Source organism: Pleurodeles waltl, chromosome 4_1, assembly GCF_031143425.1.
Source record: "Pleurodeles waltl isolate 20211129_DDA chromosome 4_1, aPleWal1.hap1.20221129, whole genome shotgun sequence".
Lineage (NCBI taxonomy): Eukaryota > Metazoa > Chordata > Amphibia > Caudata > Salamandridae > Pleurodeles > Pleurodeles waltl.
This window is the reverse complement of record NC_090442.1, coordinates 430,875,100-430,900,137: the sequence shown is the minus strand read 5'-3', so window position 1 is coordinate 430,900,137 and position 25,038 is coordinate 430,875,100. Positions and strand designations below refer to the sequence as shown.

General features: G+C 46.3%; 1 protein-coding gene across 1 annotated transcript in view; it reads left to right on the top strand.

The window, feature by feature from the left end:
- The window catches only part of LOC138287161 (cadherin-related family member 4-like), a 182,049-nt gene that overhangs the window by 35,743 nt on the left and 121,268 nt on the right, over positions 1-25,038 (top strand). Inside the window, exons 4-5 of the mRNA XM_069227521.1 lie at positions 2,301-2,442; positions 2,626-2,888. Coding sequence (XP_069083622.1) covers positions 2,301-2,442; positions 2,626-2,888 — 405 coding nt within the window. The remainder of the gene's footprint in view (positions 1-2,300; positions 2,443-2,625; positions 2,889-25,038) is intronic.

The window sequence follows — 25,038 nt, the reverse complement described above, 5'->3', positions numbered from 1 at the left end:
TTACCTGTTCCGTCGATCCTCCGGGAGGGGACGGGAGCCATGGGGGCAGCTCCGCCGACACCACACCGCCAACAAAACACCGCCACAGCGAATCACAGGACGTGATTCGCTGGGCGGTGTTCTGTTGGCGTGGCGGTGGAGGTGGAGCAACCTCCACTTCCCCGCCTCTCGCCAGTGTGGCTGTTGGCGACTCACCGTCGATAAAAGGATGGAGAGCTGCCAACGGTCATAATAGGCTGAGCGGAAAACCGCCACCACTGGCGGTCTTCCACACGGCGGTACCTCGGCGGTCTTCAAAAAAGACCACCGAGGTTGTAATGACCCCCATAGACATTAGTTGGCACATCTTTCTCTGTTCAAGCGGCCACACCATGGAATTCATTATCCCCAAATATAAGATCCATGGATAACTAGCTTACCTTCAGAAGACTACTCAATATTTGGTTCTTTCCTATGTAACCACCATACTCAAACAGCAATGGACTGCATATCTCCGTTTATGTGTAAATATGTTCTAATTTGATTACATGTATTAATCTAGATATGTGCATTTCTTTGTATAAATATGTATAATAACTATTTCATCTTACAATATATGCATACTCTTTAGTCCTCTGTAACAAATTTATATTTTACTTCAATTAAATGTATATGTGCATGTATTTGTATGTTTAGGTGCATGTGTATATATATAATGGATATGTGTATGTTTGTATGCATAGATATATATGTGTATATTATTCTACACTTGTGCATTTGTCATTGCATAGTTTCTATATTAGTTTGCTTGATTAAGATGCTTACGAGTCTGTTTTTCATTTATCTATCACAATAGGTACATATTATCTTAACTATTTATCTACAAGCATTTTACTATTGAAATATTGAGGACAGATAAAATACTGTTATAAAAGTACACAAATACATTAACTTAAAATACTGAAACACTAGAAAGCCTCTGTTTATACAACTCTATATATCAATATATTTAATTCCTTAACATTTATTCCCTTGATTATGTAATCATGTATCTATATATTTACTACTCTAGTCCCACTGTACTAGAGAAAATACAATTTTACTCTGTTGAAAGCTTTACTCTGTCTGGCCATCACCCGATCCTACTATCTATCTATCTATCTATCTATCTATCTATCTATCTATCTATCTATCTATCTATCTATCTATCTATCTATCTATCTATCTATCTATCTATCTATTCCTATGTTCACTTTAGGAGACTCATTCCAAAACCATTCTACTACTATGATCTCCAACTAACCATGCCCAGATTCTTCCCTCCTCTACCCCTCCTGGCTCACCCCAAATCTCAGTTTACAACTATGAACTCTCAAACAACCCTACTAAATTCTTCTTTATTTATCTCTTCTTTGACTCATCCCGAACCCCATTTAACTACTATGATCTACCTAATACCTTTCTTCATACTCAAGCATCCTCCATCTCTCCTTTACTCATTCCAAACCTCATTTTGCTACTATGATCTGCCAATTAACACCTATGGATTCTTCCCTCTTCTAGCCCTCCATTATTCTATTCAAATCAACTAAACCTCTCACATGTCCTCTGCTCAAATCAATTCATACCTCCCTATGCTAATACTAATACCGTACTCATATTTCCCTATACTAATCCACCACTAATCCTTTTGGGTTCCGGAGTAGCATGATTCGACTCCTTGTCAGGTGTAGTAAGAACTATATAAATAATATTACAACACGATGCAATATAATATCTAATTCTACAGGTTAGTGCTGCAGGCTTATATTATGTATATTTGTTTTTGTGTGTTAAATGTGTATCTGGCACAAAGACACGCTGGCCAAAAATATTTTTCCCCTTTATCATTAAAGTTTCTCAGCTTAGTGTTTTGCAATGTTTTCGAAGTGCTATATTTTTTTCTGTACTTAGCGATATCGAGCTTTGATTACCTATTATATAGTGGTGCACCCAGGGAATTAGCTTGGTCAGTATGCTCAATTTCTAAAGAAGTGCAACACCCCAAACATCCCCCGGAGCTACTGCCCCGGATGCACCTTGTAAGTGGACATGGCTTTTAAGAAAACTGTATATTAAGGAATTCAGCTTTGACGTTGTCAGTTATTCTTACAAAGCATGAAATCCATTAAAAATAGGAAACACTCGTGTTTCGGATGGATTTGCGTTCGAGATTACATTAGTATCTTAGTCCGCTCATAATGGTAAGAAAACACCGTGGTATTTTTAACTTTGATCGAGTGTACACCTATACACTCGCTAAACCTCTGTGTATTTTACAGAATGTAAATGACGAGCCACCTGTTTGTAATCCAGCACGTTACGAGAAGAGAATATATTCGACAGATGGGACGCCATTTCTTCAGCTGCAGTGCTCGGACAAGGACTCGCCCAACAACCAGCTCAACTACGCCATAACAGGAGGTTATTCTCCATTCTTCAACATTTCTATTTCCCTCGCACCTCATTAGTTATATACGACTCTTTGAAAGGCGTACACATCTTCTGCTGTAATGTGTTATTCTTGAAATTTAATCCTGTAAGGGTTTGAACACGATACGTAGAAAGCACTTGTGTGGCTCATTTTCACCATTAATCATGTTGTAGGAAACGGCATCCAGCGGTTCAAACTGCAGAGGACGGGGGATGAGCCCCCTTTCTTGGCATCGCGACAGAGTTTCCAGTACCATGTCTTCGACGGCATTCGAGACCCCACCGTCTTCCAGCTACTGATAGAAGTGACGGATGAATTTGGGGGCAATGCGGTCACACGGCTGACGGGCACAGCAACCGTGATAGTGCACGTAACTCCATGGAGTACAACAGTGCCAACCAAACCCACCACCACTACCACAGCAGCGACTTCACCCGTAAGTGTCTGCCTAAATACGTTATATCCTTCTTTTCTTTGCAGAACACTTATTGCACGTGAAACATACGTTGGGAGGCAGATGTCACCAGCCAGGTAAAAAGTGTATGTGGTGTTTTTAGGAGCAAATATTTTCAGTAGAACATCTTACAAAATAATTATTAAATGAGTTCAACTAAGAACTATTGTTTACTTTTAGGAACTCAAGTTGCATTTCAAATGAATACATTTTTGTATTTCCGTGCCGTGGGTGAGACAGTTCAGGGAGGAGTGGGAGATAATCCATCTCGCTCTTCTCGTATCGCATTGAGAATTAACTGCAGGCAACTTTCTAAAGTTGCTCATCGGTTTATAGCAGACAATGGGGGTCATTCCGACCCTGGCGGGACCGCCAGGGCCGGGGACCGCGGAAGCACCGCCAACAGGCTGGCGGTGCTTCCTGGGCCATTCTGACCGCGGCGGTAAAGCCGCGGTCAGAAAAGGGCAACCAGCGGTTTCCCGCCGGTTTACCCCTGGCCCAAGGAATCCACCATGGCGGCGCTGCTTACAGCGCCGCCATGGGGATTCCGACCCCCTTCCCGCCATCCTGGTCCTGGCGGTAAATACCGCCAGGAACAGGATGGCGGGAACGGGTGTCGTGGGGCCCCTGGGGGCCCCTGCACTGCCCATTTCCCGCTGGGCCGGCGGGCGGCCTTCTGGCGGTCGCCCGCCGGCCCAGCGTGAAAATCAGAATGACCGCCGCGGTCATTTGACCGCGGTACTGTCTTTTGGCGGTTCCCGCCAGGCGGGCGGCGGAAGGTCAGAATGACCCCCAATGACTCTTCATTATTTTGGTCATAAAACTATTGCCCCTCATCCTTCCATTTTAAACTTAGCTAGGTTGGTAGATGTAAGACTATTCCGGCTGTCTCATTGACCTTTCTTTGGTTTGGGGGCAAAGTCAAATTGCTGACTGCGCACATTTAAAATATACTATATTCTCCCTTGCCAGTTTTCCAACATTGTTTCTTTTTTTACAATTAAGTTTAGATCTGTGGAGAAGTCGTTTTTTTATTCATTCTTCAAGTCTGCAAATACCTCTCAAATACTTGCTTAAATGGATCCACATACTATTTAACATCTCAAACGACTATCAGATAGTCAATGACATCTCCATCTTGACATCTCTGGAGGGAACTTCTGCTTCTGTACATTACCATGTTACCTTCACTCCAAGTGAAAGCTCTCATCATTACAATTTTCCATACTTTTCCACTAAACCTTTGATGACTTTGTCTAATTAGTTGTTTTGCCTTTTCAGTATCCTTTTTTGTATCATGGACACTGTCATGTTGTTTCATTGTTTTATTCTAAATATTTCGACTTGCATCCAGGAGTTCCTTTTCTTTTTTTTAATAATAGCACCGTATCAGACCTCCGAGGTGCCAGTGGGCATGGATAATTCTAAAGTGTAAAAGCACCGAAATGACTGAACCTATTATGAGGCTTTGCATTTGTCGTTTATAGTGACATTTCTCCTCCTTTTTAGGTCGATGCTAGACAGCGCATGCACTGTTGCTTAGGGACCTATTGTAACTAGTTTGTGAGGTTCAGCTCCACCCAGTTTTTGTAATTTGTGTATGCCAGTGTCCTTTAAAAATCCTTGCTTGCTATTGGATAATCTTACTCTTTGTACTGCATTTATTTTATCTACTCCCAGGAAATCGGACCAACTACTGTCTAATTATATTTCTCACCTTTTTAAGACGTGTTCAGGGACTACTTTGATCTGGAACACTGGGGAGGAGTGCTGTTCTTTCCAAGCTCTGCTGTAAACAGGGTTTATCTTGTCACATTTGCTGTTCATTCCAAGACTTTCCTCCCTCCTCCATGTTGTCTTACTCATTTGTTTACATTGCAGGATTAATTTTTGCTTTACTTTGAGGCTGTGTGCCTTTTAAGCTTTAATTTTTAACATCACAGGTCGTTTCCTGCTCGTGGCAGCCTGCTCTCCCTGTCCAGTGTCTCATGTTTTGGTCGGTACTTGCATCGTATGTGTTGCACCTTTTAATGACTTGCCTGCTTTCATTTTCACCATTGCGTTTTGTTTCATGCTAATGGCAGCCTGCTCTCCCTGTGCCCTCTCTTATTTTATAGGTGTATTACATGTAATTGTCCCTCCTTTGTGTGTCTCGTTTCAACCCATGGCAATTTTACTAATGGCTCTTTTTGGTCATCCCACGGGAGGAGGCAGTGCCTTGCCGTGGGGGCCATGCAGGGGCCGTGCTTCAAACTCCACTCTTCGACACTCAGTACAATGCCAGAAGCCAGTGCTTAATTTGTGCTTATTGTTTCCGGTGCTGAGCACCGGCACTTATTTTTGAGGCCCGGTGTTTATTCTTCTACCTAAAGCATTTGCTGAGAGCAAAAGACACATAAGAGAAAAACTGAGGAAGAGAAAAATGAAAAAGCGTCACAATAGGAGAAAGGAGAAAGCTGCCAGAGTGAGCTAAAGGTACAGGAAGGGTCTTTAAATGGATTGAAGAGGCCCGAGATGTTTTCAGGATTACGCTGCTTCAGTATTCCATGCTTGCACATTTAAATGCAGCAGACGCGTGTTTAAGAGGAGGGCTTTGGGCACTGGCATGTTTTTATTTACAAACTAAGCACTGCCAGAAGCTTGTTTACTTTAGGAGCCATGTTTGTGTTTTGTTAGCCAGCCTCTCCCTGATCACTAGTGTAGCCATGCTGTCACTTAATCTCCCTGATCCCCTCACCCCTCCCACAACACTGCCTGCTCGCCCCTAGCACACCTTTGACGTCTCTGCTTGATTTGTTATTTAAATTTAATATAAATTACTGCTTCATTAGCACTGCCATCACTTATCTCACTGTGTCATCTCCCACACCCCCGCACCCCTCCCACAACACTTCTTGCCCAACCCCAGCACCCCTCTGAGGTCTCTGTTTGTTTTTGTTCTTTTAATTTAATATAAATAACTGCTTCATTTGCAGTGCCATCACTTAATCTCCCTGTGCCGCCTCCCCCACCCTCTTCCCCTCCCACAACACTGCTTGTTTTATATATTTTCCTTCCTGTGCAGTCTTTTAAGTTTGCTCCTCAGCTCATTTATCAGCACGACACACAACTCTGTGCTTAGCTGATGGCATTATTCCTCCTTGCTTGCTGAAAACCATGACTTCAGCAAATAGCTCTTACCCTCTCTTTCCTCTTCTTTCCTTTATTTGTTCCCCTAGGAAAATTGATCCTAAAAAGAAAGAAAACCTTTGGCTGCAAATTTCATCTTTTTCTCCTTTCTTTAATTTGTTCATCTGTGAAATGGATCCAAAAAAGAAAGAAACACTTTGGGTGCAAATGTCATCTTTTTCTGATGTTTTTCTATTCCAAAGTGCAGCCTCAGGTTGTAGAGAAAAGAAAAAGGTTCCGAATAAAAACAAAACAAAAAAAACAAGACAGAGTGGTCACAAAGAGGGCAGATTGATTTTATTCACAAACATACATGTTAGCACCACTTTACAGTGTTTGCCAGTGAAGCACTACTTTAGTTTTCTCATCTTTGTTTGAACAAAATTGTTTTCCCTGGTTAGGGAAGTGCACTATTCCTGGAGGTACTGCAATACCTCGTTAACACGTACTGTGAAAAACTGCTCCTCAGCTTGTCTTTAGTCCACTCACAATAAAACCAACCAATCATATGGATTTATCTGCCTCACCGCAGTGTAGGTGCCACCTTCTGAAAATGATGAACCCCACCCCTCCCACATCACATTCACTTCACACCACCCACGTCGCTACAGTGTTCACTCTGCTCTGCCACTGGCAGCTGCCCTCCTCTCTTTCTTCCTTTTCCTCTTATTCCCTCTCTTTCTGTCTCTGTCTTGCTCCTCCTCACTCATTGAAAATCATGACTTCGACAAATGACTCTTACCCTCCTTTCCTTTATTTGTTCCCCTTTGAAATTGATAAAAAAAAAGAAAGAAACACTTTGGCTGCAAATGTCATCTTTTTCTGACATTTTTCTATTTTAAAGTGCATCTCCAGAATGGAGAGAGAAAAAAGGTTCAAAATAGAGAAAAAAAAATGAATAAAACACAACAGAGTGGTTGCAACGTGGCAGATTGGTTTTATTCACAACCACACACATAAGTGCCTTCTTACAGAGTTTGCCAATGATGCCCTACTTTCATTTTCTCCTCTTTCTTTGAACAACATTGGGACGTATATTTATAAGTCCCCTCTGCCGCCAATATGTCACTTATTCCCATATTAAAAGGGCCTCACCGGTGGTGCAAGGGGCTTGTAAATAACCCCCATTGTTTACCCCCTGTGGGGAAGTGCACCATTCCTGGAGGTACTGCACTATCTGGTTGGCACATTGAATGGAAAATGATTAACAGGATCCTTATTCGTTGTTTACCTTATTTCACTTTATAGAATGTGTACTGCAGCTCTGACTTCAGGGATGTGTTCTTTTTAAACTATTCTGCTTATATTTTGTAGAGGTATAAGCAATGGACATTGAAACCGGTCCCTTCCACCCCCTATAGTCATGTCCTTAAATTTTCAGTCAAAAACACAAATTGATTTATGAATAATAAGTGTAAAAGCGTTAATGTAACCATGTTAATCCTGCTTACATTTCACAAGCTTTACTTATTCTTGTATTCCCTATGAGTGTTTATGTTTTCCAGGATGATGTTACTTTTTTTTTCTGCCAGCATATTACTCTTTCCTAGTTGTCCAGCGCTGTGAGGTCATTCAAATGGCAATAGCACTATGCAAATATCGTCACTCCACTGCATACAAAAGAAAAAAACATTGGCATTTTCAATGCCAACCACTCTAACTTTCACAAAAGCTAGACCGATTTCATTGCAATTGCTTGTTTTAGATTTGGTGGTCTCACAACTTCATGCTACCTTTTCTGTGTTTTTCAGTGCAACTGTCTGGAAGACATATTACTTGCATTATACATAATAATGGCTTTGGGTCGACCCCATCAAACATTGGCTTTAGAAATGTTCAATCACATCTTGAGGCAGCCACAGAGGTATTCCTCTGTCCCTGGCATGATATTGGCTGTTTGATGTGTCATTCTGCTTCTTATGGCCTGGTTTTGTTGCAATGCATTCTTAACTGCAGCTGGCACTGTTTTTAATACTGTTATCATGACTCAAGTGCAAGCCTACCCTTATGATTTCCTCCTACTTGCTTTTGTTTATCACAAGGCACAGTCATTTTGAGGTCAGTCCACTCAGCTGTGATACACAAAATAACAATTATGGTGCTTGTACAAGATGTAAACTTTTTATTGTGTGGAAACTTCCACCATAACAAATACCATCAGTTAACACCAACATTACCAGTACCTCTACCAGAACCACCAAAATATCACCACACGTAGAATTACGTTAATACAATTTGTATTATCACTAAATTCTGTTTACTCTGTGCAATTCTTTGAACATGAGATGCATCATACTACATTTTCCTGACTTTTATAATTTGTAATCATCTTTTATATTTCCCTTTATTTTATCATAGAACCCTCACAACCTGATGCTACTCTCTCTTCCTATTCTTTTATATCATCTCATTATCTCAACTAGTAACTACACTTATCTGGTGTAGATTGCACAAAACAAATACATATGCATACAAATACAACAATAACACCACCACTATTACCACACCACAACTACTCCCAACACCAAAAATATCACTACCACACACAAATATCACTTCCTCAATATTGTTACCAGCAATACCACCTCTAATAGCATAACTGCCAAAAGCACAACCATCACCAATACCACCATCATGAATGTCATCACCATCAATTCTACCAACACTTATACTTCACTATCACCAGTGACAATTCCAAGACATAACCACCAACAATAGCTTTACTGACAACAATACCACCACAATACCATTATCATCTTCAATACCACTAATACCAAATGCCACCGAGTAATAGCACCACCACTAATGCCACAGAGCTATTATTGCTTCTACCGCCAATGCAAGTGCAACATTATCATCAATATCACTCAAAATACCATCACCACTAATTCAACTACCTCCCATACATCCAAATCACCAGTACTAACAGAACTATTATCACTAAACTATCACCAACAATAGCACTAGCACTATTGCCCATAACACCCCATTCATACCACTAATAATATCACTACCATAACATATGCTATCACCACCAAACCCCCAGCTATGGCACTAACTATATCACCAGGGCCAATTCCACCACCATCAATACCAATACTACCACCAAAACTACTGTTAGACCTGTCAGCCTTAGAGTGGTCTTAAACTTTCTTCTTGCTTGCCTGCATTATGTCTGCATTTTTTCTCTGTTGGACTTAGGACTCTGCACTTTACCCCTGATAACCAGTGCTAACGTGCATGTGCTCACTCCCCTAAACATGTTTTGATTGGCATATACCTGATTGGCATATTTAATTTACATATAAATCCCTTGTACAGTGGTATACCATATACACAGAGCCTGTAAATTAAACACTACCAGTGGGCACGCAGCACTTATTGTTCCACCCACTTGAATGGTATCTTAAAACATGTCCCAGGCCTGCCATTGCAGCCTGAAGGCAGTGTCCCACTGCCATGTCGACTTGGCATTTAAAACCCCTTGCCAAGCCTTAACTCTCCTTTTATTACATTTGCCACCCCTAAAGTAGGCCCTAGGTAGCCCATGGAGAAAAGAGCAGATGACGGAGGGAATGCTGAACAATGCAAACATTCACCCCAGTTCCAAAGATCTGGGTTTAATCCATTATGTTTTTGCCCACCACATCACCCCAGTTTGGACCCAGCCATATGCAAACCCGGATTTGAACCTGCTTCTCTTGGGAAAATCTAATTTTAGGCATGTGTAACTCTTGCACCACGTTGCAATGTGCAAGAGTGACACAACAGGCTCATATATATGCCCTTAAGTCTCTCAGTTTAAAAAAAAAGGGCAGTGCCAAATCAGATATAGATGACCAATGAGACACTGAACCACAAAAACAAAAGAGAACTTGTGGAACAGGATCCTACACACTGTGAAGACTCATGAGAAGTGGTCAGAGTGAACAAACAGTAGATGAGAATAGATTAACCCCTTCGCGGCCAGGCCTTTTTTTGTCTATTTGGGGCAGTTCGCGCTTAGGCCCTCATAACTTTTTGTCCACATAAGCTACCCATGACAAATTTGCATCCTTTTTTTCCAACGTCCTAGGGATTCTGGAGGTACCCAGAGTTTGTGGGTTCACCTGGAGGAGACCAAGAAATTTTGTCAAAATGGAGCTAAAAGTTTGTTTTTAATTTTAAAAAATAAAATGGAAAAAAGGGCTTCAGAAGAAGGCTTGTTGTTTTTTCCCTGAACACGGCATCATCAAAGGGTTTGTGGTGCTAACATTACTGTCTTCCCAGCTTTCAGGAACAGGCAGACTTAATTCAGAAAAACAAATTTTTAACACAATTTTAGCATTTTTCTAGGACATACCCCATTTTTACTTTTTTGTGTGCTTTCAACCTCCTTCCAGTAAGTGACAGAAATGGGTATTAAACCAATGCTGGATCCTGGACAGCTAAACATTTGTGAAAAAAAGACAAATTTCTAAATTCATTAAGGGGTCATTTATGTAGATCCTGCAAGGTTTTCTTACAGAAAAAAACAGCTGAAATAAAAAAAATATGGAAAAAGAGGTAGAAAAAAACAGCCATTTTTCACCAAGTTTTAGTCTGTAACTTTTTCCTGCAATGTCACATTTTCAAAAGCAATATACCGTTACGTCTGCTGGACTCTTCTGGTTGCAGCGACATATAAGGCTTGAAGTTTCATCAAAAACTCTAGGTACACAGAGCCAATAAATGAGCTGCTCCTTACAATGAGTTTTCATTGTATACCGGGTAGACAGCAATTAATTTGGTAAAATATAAAGAATGAAAAATAGGTATCAAGGAAAACTTTGTATTTCCAAAATGGGCACAAGATAAGGTGCTGAGAAGCAGTGGTTATTTGCACATCTTTGCATTTCGGGTCCCCATACTAGCATGTGAATTACAGGGCATTTCTCAAATAGACATCTTTTTTACACACTGTCTTACATTTGGAAAGAAAACATGTAGAGAAGGACAAGGGGCAATAACACTTGTTCTCCTATTCTGTGTCCCCCCAAGTCTCCCGATAAAAATGGTACATCACTTGCGTGGGTAGGCATAATGCCCACAACAGGAAACACAACATGGACACCACACATTTTTACATTGGAATCTGACATGTTTTTTGGAAAGTGCTTAGCTGTGAATTTTGAGCCCCTAGCTCTGCCGGCACCTAGGGAAACCTACCAAACCTGTGCATTTTTTAAAAGTAGATACCTAGGGGAATCAAGGGTGGTGTGACTCTCACATGGTTCTGTTACTCAGAATCCTTTGCAAACCTCCAAATTTGGCAAAAAAAACACGTTTTCCTCACATTTCGGTGCTGCAAAATTCTGGATTCTGAGAGAAGCCGCAAGCTTCCTTCTACCCAGCATTCCCCCACATATCCTGATAAAAATGGTACCCTACTTGTTTGGATAGGCCCAGTGCCCGCAACAGGAAATGCCCCAAAATTCTACATGGGCTGATCAAAATGATCAAAATACAAAACTACCTGTTTTTGCGGGGAAGGCACCTGTGTTTTTGGTCCTGGGCTCAGCAGCCATCTAGGGAAACCTGCCAAACCCAAACTTTTCAGAAAAATAGACACCGGATCGAGTCCACAGAGGTGTGACTTGTGTGTATCCCCCAGTGTTTTCTTACCCAGAATCCTCAGCACACCTAAAATGTAGCTAAAAAATCACATTTTTCACACATTTCAGTGTGGGATCACGGCACCAGCACAAATTTCCTACCACCCAAAGTTCCCCTCAGTCTCCCGGTAAAAATTATACCTCACTTGTGTAGGTTGGACAAGTGTCTGTGTACGGTAAAAGCCAAAAACATGTTAAAAATGAGGGTAACCAAAGTGGGTCCAAAAGGGCAGTTTGAAAAAAACCTTTTTAGGCTGACAAGTGGGGCAGATTTTTTATCGGTATAGATGTGGCAATGCTGCGTGGTAGGAATTTTGTGGATTCCTACAGATACCGGAAGGTTCCATCACAAAAATGTGGGGGAAAATGTGTGATTTCAAGCAAAGTTGGAGGTTTGCAGGGCATTGTGGGTAAGACAGTGGTGCAGGGTGCATGTGAAGAACACCACCCTGGACTCACCCAGATGTTTAGTTTTCAAATGTGTCTAGATCTCGTAGATTTTCCTACCTTACAGCATCCCAAAGTCCAAAAAGTACAGCCCTCACCATTCGAAATGGGATGCTTTTGAGAGTTCATGGGATAAGATGTTTAGTGTGCAGGGGGAGAGCTGAAAGACTGTTACCCCCTTCAGTTGGGGTTGGGGCATAACCATGTCCATACTGTTTGGTAGCCACCACCCCACTTTTTTTAATATATATTTTTTAATTTCCCTGGCATCTAGCAGGCTTTCTGCTCCACTTGGGAGTGGATAGGGAGTAATTGCCCCATCTGCCAACCAGTGGACCGAACAACTTTGTCCCCATTTATTTGGGGTGGGTGCATGGCCACAACCCCACCCTCTTTTTTTGAAAAAAAATCTTCCCTGGTCTCTGGTGGGCTTTCAGATGGAACTTACAAACATAGGCCGAGCTGCCCCCAAATAAGGCAGAAATGGCCAACAGTAATGTGCCCCCATGGGGAGTGGCCCTTGCCCAAAGGGCTGCCCCCAAACAAAACACACATACACACACCAATCCCTGGTGCCTAAGTGGTTTCTGCCGCCCCTGGGGGCAGATCTGCCTAATAGAAATAGGCTGATCTGCCCCCAAGGGGGGTAAAAATGTCCTAAAATAAATTTGTCCCCTAGGGGAGCGACTCTTGCCTAAGGGTCACTCCTCATCTGTAAAAAATAAAAAAATGAACAAATCCCTGGTGCCTAGTGGTTTCTTTCCCCATCGGCCTAATTAAAATAGGCAAATCTGCACCCAAGGGGGGCAGAAATGGCCTAAAACAAATTTGCTCCCCGGAGGAGCAACCCTTGCCAAAGGGGCCACTCCTCTTATACATACATACATACATACATACATACATACATACATACATATATGTTTCTTAAAACTCCCTGATGTCTAGTGGGCCTTTCTGCAGCTCGATTGCTTCATGATTAGGCTGCAGAAGCATTTGTCTTCCGATCCGCGTTGTAAGCTGAGCTTCCAGCACGGTGGAAGGCGACCGCTTATGAGGTCAGCGCGCCTATCCGCGCAGATGTCATCAGACGTCACAGGGGCTGGGAGGTTGGGGTTGGAAGGTGAAGCGATTCCCCTTCCACAGCTGACATGGGGGTGTGAGTGGGAGGCCGACACACGGGAACCATGGACGAGGACGAGACCAGCTCGTACCTGGCACCCAGAGGGTTAAGAAGAGTGTAAGTGTATCTCCACCAATGCTACTGGCATTAATAAAGCCTAGGCATGTGTACAACATTTGCACAGCCTCATAGATGGAAGGAAATGGGTCCTAAATTACTGAAAATATGTGAGACTGAACATTTAATTTGCATTCATAAGAAGCTGACGTCATCAGCTCACCATGTATGGGTTGATTAGGCGTCTTCCATTGATGCATATTTATCCCACTGTGAATCACATGTCCATCCATCTCTTCTGGTGATTAGTAATGTCAACCAGATCCAAAGTGTCATGTAGAAAAGCCAAGAAGGTGCCAGAGTAAAAGTCGGTTTGTTTGTATTTTGCATAGTAGCCCATAAGGACTCCAGAAACCTAAAATAACATAATTTTGATTTCTTTATTTTAAAAAATTCTATAGTGCATACCTAGCTGCATGGGCAAAAGAGCACTTGACAAAGAACATGTTAAGACAAAATAGGCACTTCCCATCTCGTATATCTACATATAAGACATCAGGTTATTGGTTCATGTAGATGACATAATATTTTTTCACCTTCTGCTGACTGTGCTTTAGCTACAATCTAGCTGATTTTCTGGGTATACACTAAACATATTCCAAAAACACTTCTAGGGCCAGATGTACAAAGCTAGTTTATGGTCACACACAGCAAAATTTGTCTTTTGTGACTGCAAAATGGCCTTGTAGCATGTATCATCCCTATTTGCGAGTCGGTAACTTGTTACCGACTCGTAAAATAGGGATGGCAACTTGCTATTAAGAAGGGGCGTGCCCTGGTATCTCTTCCTATTAGCGACTCACAGGCCCATGTATGATTGTTTTGTGACCATGAATGTGGTTGCAAAACAATCACAGTTACCATAAATTTGAAATTGATAGTAACCCGTTTGCAAAACGGGAAGGGGTCTCCAAGGGACCCCTTCCTCTTTGTGAATGGGGGTGCTAACAATTTTTTTGGAGCAGGCAGTGGTCCCACGGTCCACTGCTTACTCTGAAAAAAATGAAACTGAAAAATTAAATTTTGGTTTTTGAAATGCATCCCATTTTCCTCCAAGGAAAATGGGCTGCATTTAAAAAAAATACAAACAAAACTGCTCCATGCTGGCCTGCTGACACCAGGAGGCAGCAATTCCCAAATGGGTCACAAACATCTGGCGCCTAGTGTATAATATACCTTCAGCATTACCAGATTCTCATTTTGTTAAGTAAGCCACATGTTTGAAAGTTCAAGTACCCATAAAATGGAAAGACATTAGCTCAATAAACCATGCTTTTGTTATATGTAAAACCACTTGAGATATTTCGAAAATGTGATAGGTTCCACCTGGGGCTGAGTGGCAGGTGCAATAATGTTAGTATGGCTATTCTACCTCAGTACTTGTATTTCTTTAGGTCTATCCTGCTTTATTTCCCAAGAGCATTTTTTTTTTATAAAAGTGCACGCTACTTAGCAGTAGTGTACCTGATAGCCCCAAAAACCTCAGTGTTCAATAAAGGTCCTCCAGCTTTCTTCTAAGGTTGCGGGCATGTTGATGACTTCACTTTTTATCTATTATATCTCTTCTTTTGTGTTTAGGAAGGGAAGGGATCAGTGGCTTTTGGGACACATCCTTCTAGGCTATCAAAACAATGATTTAGTTATCATCCTGTCAAAAGGTCTCAGTTACACTGCCTATTTTAAACATACCAGATTTAAGACCCTAATGATATTCCACAAAATATGGCTGAATATAAGGAGACTTTGTAACACGCCCTTACTATAAATTATGCACTCTTCTGGGCAATAATATGAACATGATTCCATCGGCATGGGGCTCTACTTTCATTTGAAGAATCGAGAAAAAATATGCAATGCCAAACCACCCTCCCCTCTTGAACACCCTCCTTTCCAGCAATTTTAACTTAACACCAAATCAATTTCTGGAATATTTTGTTAAAAGATGTAAGATGGGAGCCATATGTACTTTCTATAAAATACTGAATCCTAGTTGTATAAATGCATTTCAGAGTCTTGCCTTCTTATGGGCAAGGCGCTTGGGCATTGCTATCTCTATAGATGACATTCAATCGTGCAATTTGCTTCACAATATGTTCTTAATGTGTTTCACCTCAAAGTACATTCATTCAAAGTACTGAACGACACCTGTTATACTCCCTACTCATTACATAATTGGGATCTTAAACAAACCCTGGAGGGTTTTCATTGCTACAATACAGAGACAGATATGACTCATATTTTTGTCTCATGTCCGGTTGATAAAGTATGGTGGTGCTAAGTGTTCTTTTGCAACATGATTCTCTTTTGAATGGAATCCTAGGATGATTATAGTAGGTCACTCAAGTAGAATTCATCCCCACTTGATTAGGATTTATTAGTTTGCCATTACAGTTGCACATTTAGGAGGTGCATGTGTTTGGCTTCAGAAGGTCATACCCAATGCCAAAGCATGGAGGCATGAGTTTATATTGCTTTGTGGCATGGATATTTCCATAATCCAAAATGGCCTACATGATACCAGACTTACAGAATTTGGTATCCCATGAAAGAATGGATGGCTAAGATTTTTCCTTTTTAATTTTTAAGGAATTGTCATAATAAGATCCTAGTTATCAACCTGTTGTATTTAATGATATTTGCTATTTTACTTGCTGGTTTTATTATGTATGATGCACCTTTAAATTTTTCTTGAACTAGAAATCTCTTTTCTTTTGGTGAATTGATACTTTGATATTTTTTCCTAGTAAATAAATACACACATATATAGAAGTAGTTAATGGCGGGTGTTGGAAATGGGGTCTTTGGTTGACAGTAATGTTACCCCCTGTTCAAGCAAGGACTCTCACTCTAGTCAGGGTAAAAGAGAATCACCCTCAGCTAACCCCTGTGCACCCCCTTGGTAGCTTGGCAGAGCAGTAGGCTTAACTTCAGAGAACTAGGTGTAAAGTATTTGTACCAACACACACAGTAACTTAATGAAAACACTACAAAATGACACAACACCAGTTTAGAAAAATAGGAACTATTTATCCAAACAAAACAAGACCAAAAGGACAAAAATCCACCATACACAAGTCAAGTTATCAATAAAAATGCAAAAACACACACTAATGCTGTCAGCGTGAAAAAGTACCTTGGGCACATAAAAAATAACCCCGCACGGGCGAGTGCGAGTCGAAAAGGGCTTACGATGCGTTGATTCCACTCATTAGCGGGACCGTGCGTTGTTTCTCCTTTTCCTGGGTCGGGCGCATCATTTCTTCTGTCCGCAGGAGAGCGATGCGTCAATCTGGTCAGCACTCTCGGGTCTGGGCAGGCCTTGCGTTGTTTTTCCATGCACAGCGGTACTTGAGATGGAAATCCAGCCGCACGATGATCCGCAAACCCCGCAGCGCGGGTTGTGATCTCCAGCCTCCGTCAGCGATGATGCGCGTCGTTTCTCCTGCTCTGTGCGTCGATTTGCCAGGTGCATTTCCTGTGAGCGGCGTTTCTCAGCTGCGGAGCTGGCGCGCTTCGTTTCTTTAGCCGCAGATCGGAGTAGCGTCAATCTTTTCTCCGCACAGCGCTCTTTGCGTGGATTTCCTTGTCTTTAGGCTGCCCGCTTCTCCTTTCAGGGTCTCAGGAACTGGATGGCACCACAGGGCAGAGTAGGAGTCTCTCCAGAGATGCTAGGTGCTGGCAGAGAGAAGTCTTTGTTGTCCCTGAGACTTCAAACAACAGGAGGCAAGCTCTAAATCAAGCCCTTGGAGATTTCTTCTCAAGATGGAAGGCACACAAAGTCCAGTCTTTGCCCTCCTACTCTGGCAGAAGCAGCAACTGCAGGATAGCTCCACAAAGCACAGTCACAGGCAGGGCAGCTCTTCTTCTTCCTCAGCTCTTCAGCTCTTCTTCAGGCAGAGGTTCCTCTTGTTTCCAGAAATGTTTCTTAAAGTCTGTGGTTTTGGGTGCCCGTCTTATACCCAATTTCTCCTTTGAAGTAGGGCTACTTTAAAGTAAAGACTCTTTTGAATGTGAAATCCTGCCTTGCCCAGGCTAGGCCCCAGACACTCACCAGGGGGTTGGAGACTGCATTGTGTGAGGGCAGGCACAGCCCATTCAGGTGTGAGTGATCACTCCTCCCCTCCCTCCTAGCACAGATGGTTCATCAGGATATGCAGGCTACACCCCAGCTCCTTTTGTGTCACTGTCTAGTGTGAGGTGCAACCAGCCTAACTGTCAAACTGACCCAGACAGGGAATCCACAAACAGGCAGAGTCACAGAAATGGTATAAGCAAGAAAATGCTCATTTTCTAAAAGTGGTATTTTCAAACACACAATCTCAAAATCAACTTTACTAAAAGATGTATTTTTAAATTGTGAGCTCAGAGACCCCAAACTCCACATGTCCATCCACTCCCAAAGGGCATCTACACTTTAATCAGATTAAAAGGTAGCCCCCAAAAACGAATTTAGCAATATTTCACTGTCAGGACATATAAAACACATTACTATATGTCCTACCTTAACCACACACTGCACCCTGCCCTTGGAGCTACCTAGGACCAACCTTAGGGGTGTGTTATATGTATAAAAAGAAAGGTTTGGGCCTGGCATGTAAATACACTTGGCAGGTCGAATTGGCAGATTAAAACTGCACACACAGAGACATTGAAGTGGCAGGTCTGAGCCAATGTTTAAAGAGCTACTTATGTGGGTGGCACAACCAGTGCTGCAGGCCCACTAGTAGCATTTGATTTACAGGCCCTGGGCAAATCTAGTGCACTGTACTAGGGACTTACTAATAAATCAAATATGCCAATCATGGATAAGCCAATTACATCCACATTTTGTAAAGGAGCACTTGCACTTTAGTACTAGTTAGCAGAGGTAAAGTGCCCAGAGTAACATAAAACAGTAAAATCAGAGTCCAGCACACATCAACAACCTGGGGAACAGAGGCAAAAAGTTAAGGGAGACAACACCAAGGATGAAAAGTCTAACAGCAGGTATAATGTTAACCGATTGTAAGAGAAAGTGTGGGACGTTCATCAGAAGAGACTGTAGATAAGACTGGAAAATATTATTTGAAGACATAGGTATTAAGGTGGTTTGAATTGTGGGATTTGGTCCCTAAAGCTGCTGGGGTTGTATTTCAAACCCCTTGATGCAAGGACTAAGTTCAATGCACCAACATTGAATAGGAAACCTGTTTGGACCACATCTCCAACATGAGCCTTGTTAGAAATGAAGTCTCTGGTTGGCAGTCAGTTTGCACTCTGTCCAAGCAGGGACTGTCACTCCAGTCAGGGCAACATAGATACAAACTTAATATAACCCCTGCCCACCCCCTTGGTAGCTTGGCACAAGCAGACAGGCGTATCTCAAAGGCAATGTGTAAAATATTTGTACCAACACACAAAGTAATACAGTGAAAACACGACAAAATGGGCACCACACCAGTTTAGAAGAATAGCCAATATTTATTGCAGAGAAAGACAGGAACTCATCAGATACTACGTAATGAAAGCCCACTGTGGCATAAAAACATCAATAGACGTTGTAAGTAAGGATGGAAAGTTGAGCTCTATAATAAAAGGCCATGAGAGAAAGTTGTAAGCATCCCAGTTCTATTGCACCATACATCCTTGCTGTTTTGAATCTCAGGCATATAGGGGGTGATTCTAACCCTGGCGGTCGGTGTTAAAGCGGCGGCCAACCCGCCAACAGGCTGGCGGTAAAAAATATGGAATTCTGACCCTGGCGGGAACCGCCAACACAGACAGCCACTTTAACACTCCGCCCGCCACGGCGGTACAAACAAACAGCGCGGCGGTCACCGCCAACAGCCAGGCGGCAGACAATGTACCGCCCACCCTATCACAACTCACCAATCCGCCACCTTTTCCGGGGCGGGAGCACCGCCGATAAAAACACGGCGGAAACAGACTACGAACGGGAAAACGCTCACCACTACGCACTCCAGGAGGAAGGAGGACAGCATGGAACCCGAATTAAACATCCTACCTGCTCTCGTCTACCTTCTCATCTACCACGAGTACGAAGTCCGGCGCAGACGACAACGGTGAGTACTGCACCTACGACACACGGGAGGGGGGAGGACGAAAGGTTACGGGCACACACATATGCGACCCCCCCCCCCAACTATGTGCACACCAATGCAGAGCAACAAGTCACAGTGACACCACCCAAACACCCCAGAAAAATGCTAGGACATAATCAAAATTGGAATAAATATTTATGTACCAAAAAGCTCCTGAAAATTATCGTACAACCATGAAAGATATTTACAAGAAAACAAATGATATACACATCAGTGTATAACTGAAGTAACAAGTCCTGCACATCCTACGAATTCATCATGTCCGTGGGGCAAAGTATTGAGAAACAAGGGCAAAGCCCACACAGGAGACCTGAGTCCTTTGGAGAGAACACAGCAGGGGCATCAGATGTAAAAACTACAGGCACCTCAGGGGGAAGGGAAGGGGGGGGGCACGACAGCCACATGAGTCCACAACGCCAGATCCACGAGGAGCCACCATGCCCACTGTACCATCCTGGGGAGTGCAAAGCCACAGTCTCTCAATGTCTCTACAGTGGGTGGGCTGCCCACTGTACCATCCTGGGGAGTGCAAAGCCACAGTCTCTCAATGTCTCTACAGTGGGTGGGCTGCCCACTGTACCATCCTGAGGAGTGCAAAGCCACAGTCTCTCAATGTCTCTACAGTGGGCGGGCTGCCCACTGTACCATCCTGGGGAGTGCAAAGCCACAGTCCATCAGGTGGATGACAGTCTCCACTGGTCAAGGAGGAGGCATGGTGGGCACAGTGAACCATAAACAGTGATTGAGACGGCGGTGCCCAGCGGAGCGGTGCTTCACAGGAAGGGCCCAGCAGAGAGGTGGAGAGACAGCGGTGCCCAGCGGAGCGGTGCTTGACAGGAAGGGCCCAGCGGAGCGGTGCTTGAGACGGCGGGGCCCAGCGGAGCGGTGCTTGAGATGAAGGGCCCAGCGGAGCGGTGTTTGAGACGGCGGTGCCCAGCGGATCGGTGCTTGAGAAGAAGGGCCCAGCGGAGCGGTGCTTGAGATGAAGGGCCCAGCGGAGCGGTGCTTGAGAAGAAGGGCCCAGCGGAGAGGTGGAGAGACAGCGGTGCCCAGCGGAGCGGTGCTTGAGATGAAGGGCCCAGCGGAGCGGTGCTTGAGACGGCGGGGCCCAGCGGAGCGGTGCTTGAGATGAAGGGCCCAGCGGAGCGGTGCTTGAGAGGAAGGGCCCAGCGGAGAGGTGGAGAGACAGCGGTGCCCAGCGGAGCGGTGCTTGAGATGAAGGGCCCAGCGGAGCGGTGCTTGAGATGAAGGGCCCAGCGGAGCGGTGCTTGAGAGGAAGGGCCCAGCGGAGAGGTGGAGAGACAGCGGTGCCCAGCGGAGCAGTGCTTGAGATGAAGGGCCCAGCGGAGCGGTGCTTGAGACGGCGGGGCCCTGTTCAGCGGTGCCTATCTTCACGGCGGGCCCTGTTCAGCGGTGCTCTTCTGCATGGCGGGGCCCTGTTCAGCGGTGCCTATCTTCACGGTGGGCCCTGTTCAGCGGTGCTCTTCTCCACGGCGGGCCCTGTTCAGCGGTGCTCTTCTTCACCGCGGGCCCTGTTCAGCAGTGCTCTTCTCCACGGCGGGCCCTGTTCAGCGGTGCTCTTCTTCACCGCGGGCCCTGTTCAGCGGTGCTCTTCTCCACGGCGGGCCCTGTTCAGCGGTGCTCTTCTTCACCGCGGGCCCTGTTCAGCGGTGCTCTTCTCCACGGCGGGCCCTGTTCAGCGGTGCTCTTCTTCACCGCGGGCCCTGTTCAGCGGTGCTCTTCTCCACGGCGGGCCCTGTTCAGCGGTGCTCTTCTTCACCGCGGGCCCTGTTCAGCGGTGCTCTTCTCCACGGCGGGCCCTGTTCAGCGGTGCTCTTCTTCACCGCGGGCCCTGTTCAGCGGTGCTCTTCTCCACGGCGGGCCCTGTTCAGCGGTGCTCTTCTTCACCGCGGGCCCTGTTCAGCGGTGCTCTTCTCCACGGCGGGCCCTGTTCAGCGGTGCTCTTCTCCACGGCGGGCCCTGTTCAGCGGTGCTCTTCCCCACGGCGGGCCCTGTTCAGCGGTGCTCTTCTTCACCGCGGGCCCTGTTCAGCGGTGCTCTTCTCCACGGTGGGTCCTGTTCAGCTGTGCTCTCCTGCCCCGCGGGCCCTGTTCAGCGGTGCTCATCCAGCAGGTCAAGGGAGCCAGACCTGGCCTGGACTCCCTGCTCAGTCGCCCTCGGACCGTGACGTTTCGGGACCCTTCGGGGACGGACTCCTGGCCTCCTTAGTGTCCTCCTTCCCAGCTGGGATGTGGCATGTGGGGTCCACCTTCTCCGCGCTCCAGCTGCCCTTCCGCTCCTTTGATGGGGCTCTCGGGCCCTTGCCTCCCCTAGATGGTGTGGGTGGTGAAGTGGCCGCACATTGCTCCTTGGGGGCAGCCCTGTCGGTCCTCGCACGGCGGCCCTTGTTTTTGCGGGTCCTCTTGCCGGGGGGGGGCTGGACGTGTCCTTGCTGCTGATCGATGTGTCACTGCTGGCAAAGGGTGGGCTCCAGAACACATGCACAACAGTGACACCCGAAGCTGGGCTGGTGGTGGCTGCGGTGCTCTTGGGACTCTTTGAAGATGGATGGGGGAGCTCATCGGGGGGAAAGAGGTCAAGGTTAGCCATGAAAAGTTTTTTAGGGCCAAGGTAAAGGGTAGGAGAAGTGGAGATGGAAGTGGAGGTAGAGGAGGTGGTTGGAGGAGAGTCAGGTGTGCTGTCATTGGGTGAAGGTGCTGGTGCTGTAGGCTGTCGTGAGGTGGATGGCTGTTGGGTGGGTGGCTGCCTGCGTTTGTGTGTCTTGGAAGAGGGGGTGACAGACACAGTGGGAGAGGACACAGGGGACGTGTAAATGGCAGTGGGGGTGGTGACTGCACGAGTGTGGACTGTACTGGAGGGTGAGGTGGTGATGGAAGCACTGGCTGATGTTGGGGTGCATGCAGGTGTGAGTGTAGACGTCACAGGCAGGGAGGAGGGAGACGAGGAGGAGGGGGACACAGGGGTGGCAGTGGCTGTTGGCATGTCTGCATCTGGGTGTTGCTTGGGTGAGTGTTTGTGGGATCTGTGGTGCTTGTGTTTGGATGAGCTGCTCTTGGGTGTTGAGGTGTGTGCAGGCTGGTCTGATGGTGTGGATGGGATAGGCTGAGGAACAGGAGACAGAGAAAGGCTGGAGGCAGTAAGAAGAGGGAGGCTGGAAACAGGGACAATGGCTGCCGTCAGTGCTGAGGCCAGAGCAGTGAACGCTCGTTGATGGGCAGCCTGACCCAAATGAATGCCCTCCAGGTACGCATTGCTCTGTTGCACCTCCCTTTGCACACTCTGGATGGCATTCAAAAGGGTCGTCTGCCCAACAATGAGCGTCCTTACCAGGTCAATGAGCTCCGCACTGAGGGCAGCAGGGGCAACAGGGGCAGGGGCTGAGGTGCCTGGGGCGAAGGAGACGCGCGCCTTCCTGGGCGAACGGGCACGGAGCGAAGACTGAGGGGCTGCTGGGAGGGCGGGGCTGGTGCGCTGGGTGGCGGCTGTACCTGTAGAGGCGGGGGGCACGGATGTTGCCGCCACCGCTAGGGAGCTCCCATCCGAGGACGTGTCGCTTTCACTGCTCTCACCAGCGGTCCCCGTCGTGGTGCTCCCCTCGCCCTCCGGATCACTGGTGCCCTCGGTGTCTGTTCCTGGGCCCACCGGGACATTGTGTCCTGCAGCTCCCTCGTGCTCCGATGCCAAATCTCCTCCGCCTGATGATGCTAATGCACACATGCACAAGAAGATGAAGAGAAAGGGTGGGGGGAGAAAAAAGAAGACCAGGTTGAGTGCATGCAATGTCAACACCGTTGGCGGAGAGGACAGACACAGGAGCCTAATGCACTAAGCCGCGCATTCGGGGTACACTACTCAGTACTACTGACTAGGACAACAGGCCAAGAGACGTCAAACGCGCACATGGGAGATGCTGGACCTTCAATGGCTGTACTTGTCACCCTACCGAGGTGGGGGCCGGGGCACAGGGCCATGCCTAAGGGAGAGGACAACACTACAGAAAGCGCCCTGGCCTAATGTCACCCACAGCCCTCCTCCCCCACCCAGACACCTCCACTGCGCAGAAAGATAGGAGGATGTGCTGATACTCACCCGCTTGTGTCTGCTGTGATGTCTTAAAGCACCCATCCAATTCTGGGTAGGCCACCGCCAGGATCCGGGACATCAGGGGGGTCATGGTGCGACTGGCACCCCTCCTAGGTTGGGAGGCCATCCCCAGCAGTGTTTCTGCGGTCTTCCTTGTTCCGCGGCGGATGTCCTCCCACCTCTTGCGGCAGTGGGTGCCGCCACCGCTAGGGAGCTCCCATCCGAGGACGTGTCGCTTTCGCTGCTCTCACCAGCGGTCCCCGTCGTGGTGCTCCCCTCGCCCTCCGGATCACTGGTGCCCTCGGTGTCTGTTCCTGGGCCCACCGGGGGCATTGTGTCCTGCAGCTCCCTCGTGCTCCGATGCCAAATCTCCTCCGCCTGATGATGCTAATGCACACATGCACAAGAAGATGAAGAGAAAGGGTGGGGGGAGAAAAAAGAAGACCAGGTTGAGTGCATGCAGTGTCAACACCGTTGGCGGAGAGGACAGACACAGGAGCCTAATGCACTAAGCCGCGCATTCGGGGTACACTACTCAGTACTACTGACTAGGACAACAGGCCAAGAGACGTCAAACGCGCACATGGGAGATGCTGGACCTTCAATGGCTGTACTTGTCACCCTACCGAGGTGGGGGCCGGGGCACAGGGCCATGCCTAAGGGAGAGGACTACACTACAGAAAGCGCCCTGGCCTAATGTCACCCACAGCCCTCCTCCCCCACCCAGACGCCTCCACTGCGCAGAAAGATAGGAGGATGTGCTGATACTCACCCCCTTGTGTCTGCTGTGATGTCTTAAAGCACCCATCCAATTCTGGGTAGGCCACCGCCAGGATCCGGGACATCAGGGGGGTCATGGTGCGACTGGCACCCCTCCTAGGTTGGGAGGCCATCCCCAGCAGTGTTTCTGCGGTCTTCCTTGTTCCGCAGCGGATGTCCTCCCACCTCTTGCGGCAGTGGGTGCCCCGTCTGTTGTGGACCCCCAAGTTCCGGACTTCCTTGGCGATGGCACGCCAAATCTCGATCTTCTGATGGGCGCTGACCTATTTGACATGTACAGGGTGGAAAGGAGGAAATCATCAATGACCTGCATGTTAGATGTGATTGGCCCCCCCCACCAACTTTGCCATATGGCACATGCTCTCATCTGTCGGGCGTTGCACTCCTCATTCGCCCCCCACCCCACCAACTTACATCCACCCCAATCCACACAGGCATAGCCCATTCCATGTGCACCCGGTGTACTCACTTGTTGGTCTGGAGGACCGTAGAGTAGCGCATACTGGGGGAGGACCCCATCCACAAGCTTCTCCAACTCTTCAGACTTGAAGGCAGGGGCCCTTTCCCCAGTCGCAGCAGCCATTGTATCTTCCAGACCGAGGTCACAGCAGCACTTGCAGTATAGGTCCTCTCCTGTGGATGATCAGGTCTCGAGTGATTAA